Raw genomic sequence first — 19,564 nt, forward strand, 5'->3', positions numbered from 1 at the left:
ATTTGTGTGATATTAAATATTATTTAACTCCCTCTCCTGAATCATTGAATGATGCTCAGCAGGGTACCGGGCTAGGATTATTATTATTATTATTGATTACCGATAAGAATAAAGAACACAAACAGAAAAAGGACTATAATTTGCTTAACGGATTATAAAATTTTTAAAACTTCAGAAAATTAAAAAAAAATGAATTTAAAAATTATCATTTATTTTTAAATTTGGTGTAATTTTACACAACCATATTCAGTATACAATTCACACATAGTTGATATGATATAAATTGACAAAGCGATGTAAGGAGAAAAATCATCAGGAAGATACTGATCTGGGGCTGTGATGTAGGGCTCCACAGTAAAGAGAAAGAAAGTCCTTGATTTGATCCTCAGTACAGCAAATACCTACACTAACTGCAAATATCTGCACCAAGCTAAACAGACTGACTTCGTCCCTAAATCCACGATCCAGAAGTACAGTGACAGACAAAAATTAAAGTAAAATGACTAACTGCATGTTAGACATCTCTAATGAAATCCAAAACCTGAAATTCTCTAAAATCTAAAAATTTTTGAATACTTATATGATACTCAAAAAAAAAAAGCTTCCAATTTTAGAAAATATTTGCATTTCAGGTTTTTCCAATAAAAGATGCTCAACTGCTCAAGTCTATGTCAGTATTCCAAAAATATAAAATAGCAAGCATTCCGAACGAACCCCACCACTTTGGACACGAGATCTGCACTAAAAGGTGAGTGATGAGGGAAAAAGAGATTTATTTCAGAGAAATGTTAGCTAGTTATAATCTACTCGGAAGGTAGAAGGCACACACTCAACACACTGCAGGGTATGCTAAATGCTACACATACATTACTTCCTCTGCATTCTGAGGGAAGGATCTTCAGAGCTGGAAAAGTAGACTAAAGTCAAAGCTAGACTTAAGAACTGGAGCTACTCTAAGTCTCCAGGTCATATTCATATACATTATTACATTACGAAGACTTTCTAAAGAAATGCCCAATTATACAAGGAAGAAGGAGAGGGAATTTTCATCAGTTAAAACAGTGAAAATTCAAAATAAATGCTCAGTAATTAAAAAAAAATCAAGTCAGTTGTGGTTTGGCCATTAAGAGTGATCGGGACAAATACGTAACATTAGAAACTACTCCTAATCTTAAGAGTTTTTGTTATGTTTTATTAAGGTTCTAAAAGACCCAAATTTCTCTACAAAAATGATGCATTTTTACCTTTCCGGCAACTTCAAACACCATTTCAAAAAATTCATCTTTAATAAAAGGGCAGCACTGGCTATCTCTAGAAGGCGTTGTTTCCCCTTCTGAAATACATTCCTTAATCTTTCAAATTGCCTACATTACCCTGTATGACTTAATCAGGCAGTTTGGAAAAGTAAAACCAGAGTGCTATACACACTTGGTAGAGACAAATAGTGCTTGCCACACTAAACAGTACACTAATCTAAGTTGCACACTGGGAATGATTTTCATTGTCCTCTTTTCCTAGTCCTTACTTTCTGCCTTCTCTGTGAGAAATAATGTAGTTATTACTTTTTACTGTGTGCCTTCCTTAGCAATGACTTCAATTTTCTACAGCATGTAAAAATTTTAAAAATCAATACTTAATAGTAACAATTCATAATGCTGCAACAATACACATCTGCCCACAAAAATCTAAACTTCAGATGGATAAATTACAGATTTATCTTTAAAAGTAAACCACAGAACTAAAAATTGGCACTCTCCAAGTATATAAAAACACTTCGAATTATCAACTTGAAAGCTAGAAATTAAGAAACTTATTTTCCTGAATCATCTAATAAATTTATCAGAAAAGATACAATTTTTAAAACAGCATTTAAAGTTGCCGGAAAAGCAAAACTATTATTATAATAACTACATTTTTATAGTGCCTTCACATTTTAACATAGACGCTATTTGTCCTAGGCTGGTATAATACAATTAAAAATAAAAGCCTTATTAATATATTGTGGGAACATAACTTTATCTGAAGAACTAATTCTCTAGTTAATACCCATTTTTTAAAAAATGCACTCAAGAATCTTAGACTAAAGTAGGCAGACAAACAAGTATGATGCTAGGGCACACTGCTGTGCCTGATAATCCTTAGCAAAACTATGACAGTTATAAAAAGGTCCATCGTGACCAAGATTTTCAGGTAAAAATATACTTCCTAAGTTTTAAAAATATCTTACAAATAACTTTTATTTTAAATTTTGTCTTTTTAGGCAAAAAAAAAATCTGATTTGAGATTCTAGTTTCTGGAGTTTTTAATTTTTTTTTAAATACAACAATGTAATATGAGAAAATTGAGAAACCCTAACAAGCATGTAAAAGAACTAGATTTTCACCAGTATGAAGGAACTCACAATCGTCATTTTCCAGATTCTGTGATTCACTTTTCTACTACAGCTATTTGTACTATTCTGTTTTCCTTATATGGTATTTATTTTTAATACTTCAAAACTCTCAGCACCCAAAAGAAACCCTCAAGATTTAAACAGGGATAAAAACCAGTTGTGTTATTCAGATATATTCCATATACAAGGAATATACACAATGGTCTCAAACCACTGCACTGAGATGCTCTATTTGTAAATGATAAAGGCTTCTCTTTTTAAGGGAAAAACAAGCACAAGATAGTATCTGTGGCCAACACAAATACAGTTACAAAAAAACTAGACTAACCAAAGAACACTCAGGATGTGTACTCCTCAAGAAGGCAGGCTTATGTCAAATAACATTCCCACACAAAGTACCAGCACTTTAGCATACAAACACACAAAACAGTGAAGTGGCTAACTAAAGTGAACACTGCTAAATAGCTTTGCTTCTCCAATGATCTTTAAATTCCCCTCTCCCAAAGTCCATCAGCTGGATGTTTAAATAGAGTTCCTAAACGGCAAAGCTGCAAAGGAACACACGAGCATCACACTACACCATGAGTGAGGAGGACGCATCACTCACACATCTTTAAAGAAACAGTAGTTTCAGTACAACTCATCATTATCACACCACTTTCAAAATGCTTAAGTTAACCAAATTTCCTTCCTTCCAGAGGAGCCGTCAGCAATACAAGTAGCAACACACTAGTGACAAACTGAGGTTCCTCAATACTAACTGATCTGCTCCAGCACATGGCTAACAAAACCTATCTTCTGATTCTAAGTGTGGAACCTTTCCAAACATTACTTCATTTAAAATGACCCATTAGCTCTCTCTATGTCAACAATTAGGGAACCTTTTTCTCGGTGCACTAATACTCTTTTGTTGTTGTTGTCCTTTACTCTTTTTTTGGATTAGCCTCCTAAGTGATGGATTTCATTGTGGAATTTTCATCCTAAGTGGTGGTGTACTTTTGTTCTCATTCCCAGCCTTCTCCCACTGCTCTTTCTGGTTCCTTTCCTTCCTCCAGCCAGCTCCCATTAGCACTACTTATCACCCTATCCCATTAGCCCTCCAACAAGTATTTGAACATGTTTGTTATGTGCTGTGCACTGTGCAAGGTGCTTCCGAGAGAGCAATGCTAAATTAAAGTACATTTCCTCACATACTACACATCTCACTTCACCCGGTGTCATCGAAACACAATTCTTAGTAGGAAAAAAAAAAATGTCTAGACTATAAAAGTAAGACTGTACTGTATTTGTTTACACTTAAGGACTCGATACAGAGTTACACTCTGAACTGTAGCTCGTTTTCATCTGCTTCAGAAATACCTTCAATGTAACAAGTACTTCCAAAAACAGACAAACACAGCACAAGAACTTTCAGTCCTTTCTTCAGTCTATGAGGCAACTATTGTTGCTTATACTCAACTGAAAAATCAGAAAAATGAAATTTGGAGAGGATAAGTCACACAATAGTTGAGTCAGAACAGTGACTTTTACTCAGGATGACTAGTCCTAGAGATTTTTGAAAACCCACTTAAAATGTTGTCAAATAAGAACATTCAAATTTTGTGTTCCCAAACTTAGTATGTTCTCTCCATTTATATAAAAAATTTGAATTATGGCTTTGGCTTATGTGTATCACAAAATTCTCCAAAAGATAAAAACTACCAAATTTAAAAGTCCTTAACAAAACCTTGCTAGTATTAACACAAAATGCTTAATATGTCCAACAGAGATAATATAATCCTTCAAAACTGACAATGGATTTTAACATTTTAATTGTCAGATGTAGAATCTAAATTTGCCTGAAAAAGATAGTTGAATATTTAAAAGGGGGTGGGGGTAGAGACATTAAAAAACTGGTTAGTGACTCCAAAGCTCCAATATTAAAGATTTTAAAAAGAAAAGGTCTCTTACATGGTGGCTACATCATCTCATCAACTAACCTGTATGTGATTCCAGAATTCCACTAAGCACTATCCCCCCATTTTGTGAAGGCCAACTCACCCTTCAGAACCTAGGCAAGCATCATTTCCCTGAAAGCAACTTAACAACTTAAGTAACAAGGCTGCTCTCTCTACCCTACAATGTTCCTAAAGTATGCACCACAAAAACTTAAATCATGAGAAATTATTCAGTGCAAGCATAATAGTGTGGGGCACACAGTAACAGTTACTGAACTACTACTACACAAGAGGGCCTTATTAACCATGAAAACACAACTAAGTTCTAAGGAATGCCAATGACCTAATACCACAACACCAAAAACCTGTAAATACTTTCATTATTCTAAGGAGATGCAAATCAGGTCATTTTATATTTGTTCTCCAATATAACTTTCTATAATATAGACAGACCCCAATTCTGTCAGATCTAGAAAAGATTTCAAGGCCTCTTAATGAAAAACAATGCCCAGTCCCCACACAGCCACTGAAACTTATTAAAGCCTACAGGATCTACTCTTAGATCGATTAAAAGACAGGATCATGACTTAACCATTCTTTCCTGGTCAGAGTGCATCTTGTTTATGCAAAAAGCATTAACGGTTCATGAAATCTGCTGATCTCTTCAAAACATGCAAACCTGATCCCACCTCAAGGCCCTCTACTCTTTCCTCCTTGTACATCTTTCACCCCTATTTCTGCATAGCTTTCTCCTTCTATTCTTTTTATTGAAATGGTGCCCCACACATCGCAGGCCCCCTCTTAACACTGTTTAATCTTATTTCAGCCAACACTAGTCAAATGCTGTTCCCTTCACAAGCTCTAACACTCTGAACTGACTTGTTTTTATTTCTCCTAATACTAATCAGGACATTAGCTTATAGGTAGACACTTACATAGATCCCTAACATACACTCAGCATTGATAATGTCTAACACTGAGCAAACAAACATTTGAAATGCAAATCCAGAAAAAAAAATTAAGTTTAAGTTTTAACAATTTTTATCAAATTACTTTTTTAAAAAAGGAAATTCTATGAATTTTACATCTATAGAAGAAAAGGAAAAGTCTTAACATCTTCAAAACACAAAATTTAAGGATTGGAAGCAACCAGGGAGATTATGAAGTCCAATGGTTTTCAACTATGCTCAAACACTTTTAAGTGTTTCACAAAATCCCTGAAACATGGGTCACCGTTCTTTACACATATGTACATTTGAAGACATGACTACACACACGCACACACATGCAATTTCATGCTGAATTTGAACACTTTGGAGGCTGCTAACTCAACTGCATGGTTAACCAGTTTTGCTGCAGACCTCAGTTTTGCCTGGCATGCCTAAGAATACTCCTGGAACAACTTCTCAGACAATACAGATCAGAATGGTTATAGCTTATTTAATTTCTCACCAGACATGCTTACTCATACAAAAATCATAAAAACTACATCCTCAAAGCACTACTTTGTGAATACAAAATTAAGGCGAAGCTCAAGGCCTATCTACTCAGCAGATCATCTCTCAGAACCATACACTAGGGAAATGTATAAAATGTGTCCTCAAAGACTGATCACTGCCTATGCTCACGTTAATATTATTACTTATAAGTCTTCAGGGTTTCTCAACTCATGTTTATAATTTTTAAAAACACCAGTAGCGTCGAATATTGTCAGAGCATCCAGTTTGAAAGAAAAATTTGCTGCACTCTCAAACTTCTCCCAATTTAATTAACTACTCTACATTTACAAGATGACCAGCTACAAACTGAACAAACCATCCACTTACACCTACTTAACTTGAGAGACCATATTTTTCCTAGAGTAATACTAAAAATAAGTGAAAAAATGAGACTGAGTCTAGACTGATGAAAAAGACCTCCGTAATTCCCTATTTCTAATACTAATCTAAACAACTGACGGTTCTGTCTCCATAAATGTCAATGTTAAAATTTTAACTATTTCTAACTTTAACATCAAGGTGACTACCATACAAAACTAAAATGCTGTGAAAGTACTTTGCTAACTGTAAAAGTATTTTTAAAATATGAGGTAGTAATGCCAAACAAATGAGACCTTTTCAATGACATGGTAAGTTCATACTATTTTCCTGATCTATGAAAGACAAGTAAAAAAACTAAGATCTGTATGCAGAGGAATCATAATTTACAATGTAAAAAGACAAAAAAGCTCATTCCTGGCAGCTATGACATCAAACCAAATGTTCCTCTCCCAAACACACTCTTACATAATCAGTCATTACATTTGGTCCTGATGCTTATACACAATAGTTATATTTCTACGCCTGATATATAAATGGAAAATGGTTTATCAGTATGTTTGATGAGGAAAAAAGGCAAGTCTATTCAATGCTACCCAAACTACCCAAATATACAACTAAGCCTGTTTATCATTTCATGGCACAATGAAATTTATTGAGCGGAGACTTCTTTTCTTTTTCTCTTTGAGACAGGGTCTCAAACCCTGGCTGATCTGGAACTTGCTACATAGACCAGGCTGGCCTCAAACTTCCAGAGATCTGCCTGACTCTCCTGAGATTAAAGGTGTGTAACACCACATCCAGCTTAGTGGAAACCGATTTTCACATTAATATGCTTCAATCCAGCAGAAGCAAGAGAGAGCATCCTGAGTACTAGATCATATTCCTTTAAAAATATTCATCCTTTGGATCTTCAGTAACTCAGGTCTCTAGAAGACACATACTCAAGTATAATATAAGAAAGATTTCTGCAAGTCAAGCATGAGCATTTCCACTAAATGCAGCCTGGGAATCATTTATCCTGCTTGTTTTCTGTATCTCTAAAATAGACCCAACCTGGCTCACAGCTTTAAGGGTCTCTCATTCAAACTCCAAGAGGCTAAACCAGTTCTCAAACTTTCAGCCTCTCAGCAGGACATGGGGTACTCACCTGCAATCCTACAGCAAGCTGCAGGACAACCAGGGTTACACAGTGAGACCCAGTACCAAAAATGCAAAAGAACCACCTTTACAGATTTTAGAAAGTAAGATAATCTATACATCACATTTCTAACATCAAAATATTAAAAACTAGACAGAGGTGTAATTTGATCAAAAGGAACAATTCTAGCTGAAATTTCCTAGCTGTACTTTAAAAATCAGATTTAAAGATATATTAAAGCATCTCGCCTAGCTTTCCTAAGAACCATGATATTCAAACTAGATAATTATATGATCAGTATAGCTCAGAAACAGAACACTTGCCCAGTATGTGCCAAGGTCCTGGGTTTGATTCTCAGCCTATCAAAAACAAAACAAAGACTAGAGAATTCTTTGGGCCAGCCATTAGGGAGGAAAAGGTAGGAGGAAAAACAAACAAAAAGAATACAGCATCAAACAGCTTAAATCTAGTAGTCATGGCTAAGTACTGTAAATACAATTACCTTCTGAGTACTGCATGTCACCTTCCACTAATGCCTTTGGCCATGCAAAATACAGCCAGAAATACAGATCCAAATACCCTGCTCAGAAGTAAAATACTATCAATACTGTACTAACATTCTTTCCAAAGTTCCACACAAACTCCACAGACAGATCTCAAAAAGCTAGTTACCTACTTTCCAACAGGTAAAGCAGTAAACTAAGAATAAAAAGAGATTAAGAAATGAGGCAATAGAAGATAACTAACTACCCATCATTCCAAACAACACTCTTGCTCTGTAGACTGGGAAACAGATCACTGAAAACTGCTAATGCAGCCACTATTTTGCTTGAAGCATGTTTCTTGAGAATCTACTAAACATCAAACACACAGAAAGTACCAGCTTTGTCAATGTAACCAAGACACTTAAGAGTCTGTGTTGCTAGCACTCAGATCTGTAGAGTTCTGGTGGAGAGAGGGATCAAAGGGAAATGAAGCTCATCGTGACAGACTCTGTAATGGTAAGGCAGAAGGACTGGAAGAGTCAAGAAAAAGTTCAAGAAAATGACACCAATTGAGTTCTGACTAAGTTTACCAAGCCAGAATACTGACACTTAACTCTTCCAACACACACACACAAACACATGCCTGCAATTATGTTCAAAAATGGACTTAGACCCTGAATTTGATCATATACAAAATGTGTGTCTAGCAAAGGAAAACTTTCTATTTTTTTCTAGACTGCTCAGTCTTGTATTTGCATATTGTATTAGCCATGTACTCATAACAAAGTTCAGCCAATGTAACCAATTTATCACTTCATAATGTAGCATCCCTCCCCTATGAGTTATACACCAAGGTATCTGCATCTTCATTTCAGAAAAAAAGCTGTCAAAACATAGTAAGAATTCTATTTCTAAGCCAGGTGGTCACTCGGGGGATAGAGGCAGGCATCTCTGTAAGTTCAAGGCCAGCCTGGTCTACAGAGCCAGTTCCTGGACAGCCAAGGCTGCAGCACAGAGAAACCCTGTCTCAAAAAAAAAACCCAAACAAACAAACAAAAGAATTCTATTTCTAAAACATCCTTGATATTGATGAATAAGCTATACCAACATAATTTGTTCTAAGAATTGAAATTTTTTAAGTAAAAATCAAAGGACACCACACAGAATAACTACAGAAACAAGGGAAAAAAAAACTACTTAAACTGAAGAGTTCAATAAACTGATCCAAGGTAAAAATCATAAAATATTCTTACAACTTTAAACCCTAATTTTCCTTATAGTTCTTTTCAAATGTAAATTTTTCTACACTAGCTATCAACTTGAGCACAGCTTTTTCCCATACTGAAAACGTTACAAAGAAAGTCAATTCCTTCAAATATCAAAGGTAGAAATCATTCTTGGTCAGGAAGGACAGTCACCTGAATCAACAAAAACTACTAGCATAGTCCTAGATCTTTTGATCCATTACTATTTGCAATCCCACTCCAATTACAGTATGACTCTAATGAATTCTGCCTCTAAAACTGCCCAACCTGGTACCTTGACTTACTGTGTTTTGTGTTATAAAAATCCACTAGAGGGGCTGGAGAGTTAAGAGTACTTGCTGCTCTTCCAGGGGACCTGAATTCAGTTCTTAGCCTCCATGTCAGGTTCATTATTAACTCCAGCTCAAGGGGATCTGAAGGCTACAGCCTCAGCCTCTGAAGACACTTGCACTCACATGCATACTATCCACATGCAAGTTCACACACCTACACACAATTTAAACAATTTTTAAAATACCTCTAGAAGTCCAGGTCATTTCCTAAAACTATCACTATTCTTCTAAGTTCTCCTCCAATATCTACTCAAACAGTACATGGGATCTACAGTCTGCTTTAAAATGTGTGCTCTCAAGATGAACTTTCTACAGTTAAATTTTTCAAGTTTTTATTATATGTAGTTATTTATTTGTGTGGATACAAACTGAAGCCAACTGAGCGGAGTTGATTCTCTCGTTCCACCATGTGGATCTCTGGTACAAACTCAGGTCATCAGGCTTGGTGACAAATGCCTTTCCCCAATGAGCTATGCCACTCATTTGACAATTAAAATTTTAATCAAAAAATACTACTTAACATCACTTCGAAAGAGTGCAAAATTATAAACTATTATTTATACTGATTACTACTATCTATTCATGTTTACTACATACAAAGGCCAAATTTTCTTATGAAGCAAATTTGTCAATAAAAAAAGGAAATAACTGTACTACTATCCCATGTAGTGTCAAAAAAAATCTATAATGGTCCGTTAAAGTTTAAGTATTGCTAGTATTAGCACCTACTTAAGTAATACAGAACAGGGTTACCAGTATTTCTAATTTACCAATAATGTATTTACTTTTAAATAAACTTAAGATGTTTCTTAGAAATCAAAAAGTATAAGCACCCACCTTTATATAGGGAAAATAGAGGTAATTATTTCTTTTAGCGAGCCTATCATTTGGCATTTTATTTCTTTTTTTGGGGGGGGGGGTTCGAGACAGGGTTTCTCTGTGTAACTTTGTGCCTTTCCTGGAACTCACTTTGTAGACCAGGCTGGCCTGGAACTCGGAGATCCGCCTGCCTCTGCCTCCCAAGTGCTGGGATTAAAGGTGTGCGCCACCACCATCCGGCTTTATTTCATTCTCAAGATCAGATAGTTCTCAGATGAATGGGATACAAGCCACTCACACAGGGCACAATTTACTTCATTTTCCATCATACTAATTTATTTTTAAACATTTGAGAAACTGAATTTTTTAAAGGCTGTATTTACTATTATGTTAATGTGCACATGACTCTCAGGCTCTAGGATCTGATAACGTATCTCTAGACTGTATCATCAGAACTAAAGGGCTCTGCCAACACTACCTTAACTTCTGTGTATTAATAAAGCATTAACAGGAATGCAAAAAATTTGAAATACATTTTTTTTATTTCTGGTCTAGAACTAAAAACTACGTACAAAAAAAAAATCACTTTGAAAAAAAAATGTAAAGGTTCCACTTTAACTAAGGATCTTGCAAAGTCAGCCAAAGTAAAAAGTGGAAGAAAATGCCTCTTTGTGTGCATTTTGAACTTTTCCTTTAGATTTAAGACAACAACAACAACAAAAACTAAATCGGAGAGTGCAGCATCTAGTCCTTATTAATGATCTTGGGGCATTAAGAAATATATCAAAGACACAAGACCTGAACACAGGTAAGTACTTGAATGCAGACAATCATTTCAGTGTACTGGATTTTAAACAGCACTTCTAACCTGGGACAAAATTACCTTACAAAATTGCCAAAGATGAATCCACTGATGCTTGGAAAGAGACTGTTGCCAAATATACCAAGTATTTCCCTACATAAACTTGTTATGAAAGTATACACTCTTTACATTTCTATCCCACTCTCGCCACATAAATTATCTGGATTTATTTGTTTGGGAAGAGAAAGCATTAGGGACACAATTCTCTATCTCTAAAATTTCTCACTATGGAGAATAACAGAAAATGTATTCAGTTTTGAACATTAAATATGCCCTCCCTTGTGAACAGATTTGGTTAACTCTGCATCACACTTCCTACCATTTGCCAAGAATCTAAGGATCATATTGCTGTATTTTATTAGGAACTGTCCAGAAGATTAAAGAGAATTCTTGGACCAAGAATTTTATGAAAATGAAGCAAAACACTCTTAACACTTGGTTTTCCAGATGTTGAAAAGTAGAGATGTCTCCTAGGATTTCCAAGAAAGTGGTACCCTTACGGAAGAATTTTTTGGAGGTAATAACGTACTAATAGGGCCTAAGGTAAATGCAAATGACAAAACGTTTGAAATAATTTTACAAAAGAAAATCACAATTAGCTTTCCCTAAGGGGCCTACAGATAACAAGAGTTATAAAACTTTCTCCTGAACAAACAGTACCTCAATTAAGAACTACCGAGTTTCTTTTAACCCGACTTATTTCTTCCATGAAACTTTGAAGTTAAGACCTAAGACAGCAAAAGGTAGAGAGGAGAGGGGGCCCCGGCGGAAGTAGAAAGCAGGGCTTGCAACTTCACGGACAGAAGTGTCTCGGGTTCCTCCGCCGCCCCAGGACCCTCGGAACTCAAGTCTCTACACCACCACCGGGGCGGGGGAAGCTTCCCTCTCCGCGTACGGCGGCGGCAGCAGCATGGTACTTCTCCTCCTCCCTCCACCCGGCAAGGGCCTTCGGTATCTCAGGGCCTGGCGGCTCCTGGGGCCCGTTAGCCAGTCCGCCGTCCCCATCTCTTCACCCGAACAAAAAACACCCAAGTGGCGGGGGATGCGCGTGTGCTGCGAGAATTGTGAAGATTCAAGGGCCAGCGGCGGCGGCTGGGAACGTGGCAGGGCCGTCTATTAGACGAGAGCGGCCGGGGCTCCTCGGATGCTGCTGCCGCCGCCGCTGCCGCCGCTGCCGCCTTCTCGTCTACCCCAGGAAGCAGCAGCAGCAGCAGCAGCAGCAGCAGCAGCAGCAGCGCGGCGGCGGCGGTGACTGCTCCGCGCCGGCGGGAGCCAGGGGAACCGAGTGCGGGGAAAGCCCGGGCCGCGGGCAGCCGGGACCGGGCCCGGGCTCCGGAGCCGCTGCTGCTGCTGCGGCGGCGGCGGCGGCGGCGGCGGCGGCCCGAGCACGGCGACGCTTTACGTCTCGTCCACCCCGCCACACACCCCCCTCCCTCCTCCAGCGCCGCCACCCCCCCTCCCCGCCCGCTCCGCTCTCCCTCTCTCGATTGGAGCCGAGACAAAAGCAACGGGAAGCGGCGGGCCGGGACGCTACCCGCGGACCCCGGGCGCGACCGGACTAGCCCCGAGGCATTCCCCCGCCCTGCGGGGGCCCTCAATCCGCCTCCCCCGCCGCGCACCCCGCCGCCAGACTTCCGAAAATTTGCCAAAAACTCACCGCATGAATTTTCTTGTCCCGCGGATCCAAGATGGCGACGTATCCACCGCGGAGGCTGCTGGGAGCAGGACCTTTACCCTCTGACCCCCGCCGTGACCCCCGTCGCTCCGACTTGGCTCGCTCGGCCGCGGCAGAAGGCGGCGAGCAATGCCCGGCCCCGCCGAAGGGACCGAGCGCTCGCCGGCACGCCGCTGCGACGGGTGAGGAGCGCGGCGCTCCCCGGGAAACCTTCGCCGGGGGTTCCGCCGAGCGTCCCGCCGGCTCCCGCGGAGCTGCGGCGGCGCCGCCTTGGTGGCGGTTACGGAGAGCGGGGAGGGCCTCTGCGGCCTCGACCGGCTTCCGAAGCCAGACCGCCACGCCGGCTGCGGGGGCGGGGGCGGGGGCGGGGGCGGGGGGGGGGGAGAGCTGCGGCCTGGGGTCCGAGCGAGCGCGGCCTCCGGGGGGCGGGGGCGGGGACTGGGCGGGGGGGGGGCGGGGGCGCAGCGTGGGTCCGCCCACCCGGGGACGCGCGGCGTGTTTGTGTTTGTGTTTTTGTCCGGCACCCCGCCCCCGAGCACCTCCTGCGGTCTGGGCCCCGGGGCCGTGACTACCTGCCCGCCTTGCCTGCACGCACCGGGGCTCCGGGGCTCGGCTCCCCCCGCGGCCCCGACCCCGCAGCCGCCGGGGCTCCGGGGCTCCGGTGCTCACGGCCAAGCCCCGGCCGCACGCCGGCGTCCCCCCCCTGAGAAGTGAGTTCCCCTCCGCGCCGAAACCTGGGCGTCCACTCATCCCCCACCCACCCCACTCCTCCTTTTTCTGCTGGTTGTTTTTTTTTTTTTTTTTTTACCCCCCCCCCTTCGGTGTTTTTTTGTGTGTGTGTGTGTGTGTTTTGTTTTTTCTTTTCCTCTTTTCAGTCTAAACCTGATGAGAGGGAAGTAAGGGGAGCGTGTTTTTAAAGCGCTGCCGGGAGTACTTAATCTAACCGAACCATGTTTATGGTACTTTTCATTTAGTTCCCGCCCGGCGCGCCCTTTGTAAACCGTAGTGACCAGCTGGCCCATCCACCAGACCGTTTGAAAATACTATGCCTGTGGTGAAAAACTTCAGGGAAGGAACGTTTTGCTCTCCAAAACAGTAGTGTCCCTGAAACTGAAATTCGTTTTCTTTTTTTTTTTTTTTTTTTTTTTTTCTTTTTTGGTTTTTTGAGACAGGGTTTCTCAGTGTAGCTTTGCGCCTGTCCTGGAACTCACTTGGTAGCCCAGGCTGGCCTCGAACTCACAAGAGATCCGCCTGGCTCTGCCTCCCGAGTGCTGAGATTAAAGGCGTGCGCCACCACCGCCCGGAAAAATTCGTTTTCTTTGCCCTATAGTATTCATCCTTTATTCCTATAAACATCCGTAAACTTCATGTTTTATAATTATTAAAACTTGCTAAACGACCCGGTGTGATTTGAAGTTCTTAGTTTCATAATGTATTGTTCCTATTTGAGTGATAGACTTTACGAATGTGGATTACTATTAATTTGAAGTAAATAAAATTTCCTCCTTCTCGCCGCCCAATCAATCACTAGATACAGCTTCGATTTATCCTAGAAAGCTAGAGGCAAGAAACAGGAAGAAATAAAAGCCTACTGTGAAATAAAATATAACTTTGTCCTGGTTTTGAAGGTAAGGTATTTTGATGTATCTGCAGATATGTAAATTTGTTTAAATGCCAACAGGTACTGATGTAGCCAGGAGAAAAGGGATTTATTTATTTTGCTGGATTGTTCATTTCATTAAATACTCCATTTCACCGTTTTGTGCTTCGTTTTGTTTTGTTTTTTACTTCAGGAAAATTCAAGAAGGAAGGATGTGGTCCTATATGGCTCCTCCCCCAACAGTTTCTTCCTGCCTTTCTGCTTTCTCTTCCTCTCAAGTTAACATCTACTGCCATAAGGTAGTGTGTTATAGGACTGGTAGTGTGTTATAGTTCTGGGCCTGTGTAGTGTATGTGTATGAATGCATGCAATACAGAGCATCCTATTCTAGCTCCTAATTATTTGGAGTCCTTAACATGTATATAGTAGCATTATCACATTGAATAACGATAAATGTTCTAATTCATTACTCTTTTTACCTCTATTACCTTTAAAAACACAGTTTTGTCAAAACTGGAAGAATTGCTCCCAGTTGGGAAGGTCTCAGAGTTTTATTATGCTTGGCTTTTCACTGGGCAAGTTAAGAACATTTTCTTTCTTTTCTTTTCTTTTTTTTTTCTTAAAACAATTTAACATTACTTTATGTGCATTAAAATGAAGGTATCAGGTCCCCTGGAACTGGAGTTACAGTTGTGAACTGCCATCTGGGTGCTGGGAATTGAACCCAAGTCCTCTGGAAGAACAACAATCAATGCTCTTAACCACTGAGCCATCTCTCCAGCCCCCTAGAACATTTTCTTAATAAATTCATGGAGTAGGGATGCTAGAAAAACTTTAGTGATACTATTACTCCAAAGAATACGATTTGCTTAGAACTAATGCCCAAGTTTTTTACTTCAATACCATGAGTCAAATCCGTCATAGGTTGGTAAGATTTTTTTAAATAGGTATTGAATTACCTAGAATTTGTTAAGGGCTTGTGTTGGTGGCTCAGCATGATGGTGTAAGTGCTCAGTAAAAATTTTAAATCGTTCTGTTGCATCAAAAACTTATTCACTGGGCATAGTTTTTACAGGTCTTTATGTCTAGCACTTGGGAAGCAGAGAAAGGCTGATCTTTGAGTTCCAGGCCAACCTGGTCTACATAATTAATTGCAGGCAAGCCAGGGCTATATATAAAGTGAAACCTTGTCAGAACAGAACTACTTTATCTTCAAAACCAAACGTGATAACACTTGTCTGATTCTATTACTGTGGAGAAGGAGACAGGAAAGTCAACCTGAGTTTGAGGCTAGCCCCCCCCCCTTTTTTTTTTGGTTCACCTTACAGAAAAATTTTTCACTTATATTTAGGAGGAAATGCTTTATTAAGGAAAGAATAAGTTTGTATATATTTGTAGAAGGGAAAGGCCTTCTTTTAAAAAGAAAAAAAGCAGTGGGTATGATGCTGGCATGTTTGCTATGACAAGGAATAAAAGGACATCTCAAATTTAACTGTCTGAAAAGGAGTGGTTGACTCCCCTCTCATCCCCCAGCTTACTTCTCTCTTAGTATTCCTAAGTTCCATAAATAGTAACGCTGTTTACCTACTTAGGCTGAAAATTAGAAATCCCCTGTAATTCCTTCTCACTTTACATCATCTTACCAGTATGTACCATGAACTCTTTCCAAATATATTCTGAATTCACTACTCATCAACTCACTCCTACCCTTGTGAGCTACCTCGTCTCTTTCTAGAGTGTAGGAATACCTACTCTATATGGCCCCCACACCTCTGTCAGCCAGCCTCGTATACCAGCCAGAACCATCATTTTAACTTTTGTATTCAGTTATGTTTCTTTTTTTTAAGATTTGTTTTATTTATTATGTATATAGTGTTCTGTCTGCATGTATGCCCACATGCCAGAAGAGGTCATCAGATCCCATTGTAGATGGTTGTGAGCCACCATGTGGTTGCTGGGAATTGAACTCAGGACCTCTTGAAGAGCACTCAATGTTCTTAACTGCTGAGCCATCTCTCCAGCTTCCTTATATATGGAATGAAACCTGAAAGGCCTTTCAGGCTGACCTGTTGTAGCTCCTGCCTTTTCTGCATTTTGTTTTTACCCGTTTTGCCTCGTCTTTCTGTCATACACCACACTCTTTCCAGTCTGTAGCACACTCTTAGTTGCCCTCCAAAATTCCTCCTTTTCAGAATAATAAATGTAGACACATTTATTACTGGTATAAAGACTAATTGTTCTAGCCTACTTTGTAGCCACATGATAGCACTCACTAACCAATTAGTTATAATCCATTCCCTTTCTGTAAGCCTTATCATGTAGTACTCATCCAGAACAGCCCTTTGATTAAAAACAAGTACACCCTTCATCCCTCTGTTCCTGTGTTTTGTGCTCTGAAATGATGATAGCCTGGAACACTCCTTGCCAGTTGAGAACATACATAGTTCCTTCATTTTAAGGATTGGCAAAACTTTAAACTGGTAGAAACTAAGATCCCCAAATATGGTATCTGTACTACATTCCTTTTAATTTTTGATGTGGGGGAAAAAATGGTTACCTCTTTAATTTTTTAGTTATTAAAACCACTATTTGGAGCTAGACATTGAGTCAGAAGGATTACCACAGATTTCTGGATAACCTAGACTGGAAGAAAATGTCAGCCTGGGTTACACTGTCTCTGGCAGACCTTCCTTGGCAACCATCCCTAAGATAGCTCCCTCTGTGTTTATTCTCTAATACTACCTTCTGCAGGAGTATTTGTAAAATCCAAGCTAGGAAAAAATAGTGCCCAGCTGGTGAGATCCCTGGAATTTGCAGACCTTGGTAATGAAGCTAGATCACCCACCTTCCATCTCCAGGAAAGCTGTGTTACAGACAGGAAGGGGGCAAACCGAGTAGTACAGCATCCTGGCACATGCAAACATTGTGGTGTGTTTAGAGCAGAACTTCTACCTGGCTGGCTGCTTGTTTTTGTATATTACTGAACTTCAGTTTCCTCATCTCAAATACACAAAAGTACCATGAGCTCAGTGGTCACATTACAAAAGGTTAAGAGTAAGCCCAACTCGGGGACAAAATGTGTAGACACTAGTCTTTAGACTTACGGTAGTACTGAGGACAGTTCAGAGAAACAGGGCTCCTACTGGGATGAGAGTTTAGACTGGCAGCATATTTCTAGAGTGGACTGTTAAAGCCTTGAGGCCTTGCTCAGTTCCTCTTCTAAAAGCACATCGTAAGGAGGTAAGGATGTGTATTAACGGTACAGTTGCTAGAGTATGTACTGCGTCATTGACTATAATAAGCAACATACGTATAATGAACAGTACTGAGCCATTAAAAGTCATGTTGACAGTGTTGGTTTCTGTTGAGGACTTGTCGTCTAGGCTGGTAAATAGCTGTATGCTTCTGATGTCTACACATGGTTTTCCCTCTGCTTAACTGTGTACTAACTCTCACCAAGGCACTGGGTGCTTGGGATTATGTTCACCATGTGACCTTATTTGACCTTAATTATATCTTTACAAACTGATTTTCAATACACTCCTATTCTGAGGTAATGGAGATTCGAGTGGTCAGAGGTGGTACAGTTCAGCCCATAACACACAGGAGGGCAGAAATGACCGGAGCTAGTGACCAGAATCGGAGTGAGCTAGTGAAAAGTTCGGAATGCTGCCCCTGCCAGGCCAAAGAGTTGATACAAATGTTTTCAATAATCACTGCTCTCCCATGGTTTAGTTAGCACCAAAAGGGTAGTCAGGACATTCCATTTTGGTGAACCATAGTTGAGTTTTGACATTACTTACCTGAAGATGGCATCACATCCCGTGGGTCAGGACTTGTTCCACAGACTGCTCTTCACTTCTGATGCCAGTCACCAGTCAGGAGTTCTCACCTCCCTTCTGACTGATAGGCAGTAAGTCAAGTTCCATGACCCCTCCCTCAGTTCAATTAATTAACTCTGATTGCTAACAGACTTCAGGGAAACGCTGCCTAGACTCGCAAATTTAAAGAAGATACTAAAACAGATGTGGATGAATAGCCAGGTGGAAGAGATACATAGGATGAGATGCAGAGAAAGACCTGGAAATTTAAACCTCTTCAGGTGTCCCACCTCCTAGGGTCCTACATGTGTTCATCTATCCAGAAGCTGTCTGAACCCAATCCTTACGGTTTTTATGGGTGCTTCAAAATATGAACATGGTTGATAACATTATTCATGATTAACCAACACAGCCTTTAGCCCATCTCCTCCCCAGAAGCAGCAGCATCTGTCCTGAAGCTGTTGAGGAAACCACCAAGAGTCACCTTGGAACCACACATTGCCCTGTCTCCGAGGAAATTGTAAGGGATTTAGGAGCTCTGTGTTATGGACAAGACACCCAGACCAAACAATGTATACATATACATTACATCTGCTACATATAGATACATAAATGACATTGTGTGGTTTATAAGATATATAGATATAAACGTGGCTTTCTGAGATTCTGATATTAATGCAATCACCACATGATTTCCAACAGAGATACCAGAAAATAAAATACACATTGGAGAAGATAGAGCTCCTTCAAAAACTGGTGCTGAAAACTGGATATTGACATGTTATAGAAGGAAACTAAATTCCTATTTCTTACACTGTACAAAAAGCAAATTCAAAGTGAACCAAAGACCTTAACCCCTAGAGAAAACACTTGAAAGTAGAGGTAAGGGCTTTCTGAAAAGGACTGCAATAATAGGGCAAGAACAGCAAGAATTGAGAACCTGCACTGCAGGAATTGAAGGTGCGCCGCAAAGAAAACAATGCAGAGGTGTAAATGCCGCCGCGATGCAGCCCTTCCTGTGCATGCTCATTTGATGTTGACTTTTGTCAGAGTTGGGCAAAATGGAAGGAAAGGTGTTGAAGTTCCTAATGACTTTTACGATTTTCAGAGCCCTCCATAAGAATTATCAATTAAGACAGCAGCTGGACATGGTGGTGCACACCTTTAATCTCAGCATGCAGATGGCAAAGGCAGCGGAACCTTGAGTTCCAGGATAGCCAGGGCTGTGAGAAAGACCCTGTCCCCTGTCTCAAAAAAACAAGGGGTGGGGATAAAGTCAGCAAGGTTTACTTGAATTTGAAATATCCATATTAGGTGATTGCTCAGTTTTCCCACCAGTTTTATTATTTTTTAAGCCTTTGCCCCAGACACAAGGAAGACAGTACTTAACCCATTACCTGTCATTCAACATCAGTTTC

The 19,564-nt window shown here is 40.2% G+C and overlaps 1 protein-coding gene across 1 annotated transcript in view; it reads right to left on the reverse strand.

The window, feature by feature from the left end:
- The window catches only part of Cnot2 (CCR4-NOT transcription complex subunit 2), a 97,786-nt gene extending 84,791 nt beyond the window's left edge, over positions 1–12,995 (reverse strand). Inside the window, exon 1 of the mRNA XM_059245797.1 lies at positions 12,708–12,995. Within this exon, the coding sequence (XP_059101780.1) occupies positions 12,708–12,712 (5 nt within the window). The 5' untranslated portion in view covers positions 12,713–12,995. The remainder of the gene's footprint in view (positions 1–12,707) is intronic.
- Positions 12,996–19,564: the final 6,569 nt, after the last annotated feature.

Source organism: Peromyscus eremicus, chromosome 18 (genome assembly GCF_949786415.1).
Source record: "Peromyscus eremicus chromosome 18, PerEre_H2_v1, whole genome shotgun sequence".
NCBI lineage: Eukaryota > Metazoa > Chordata > Mammalia > Rodentia > Cricetidae > Peromyscus > Peromyscus eremicus.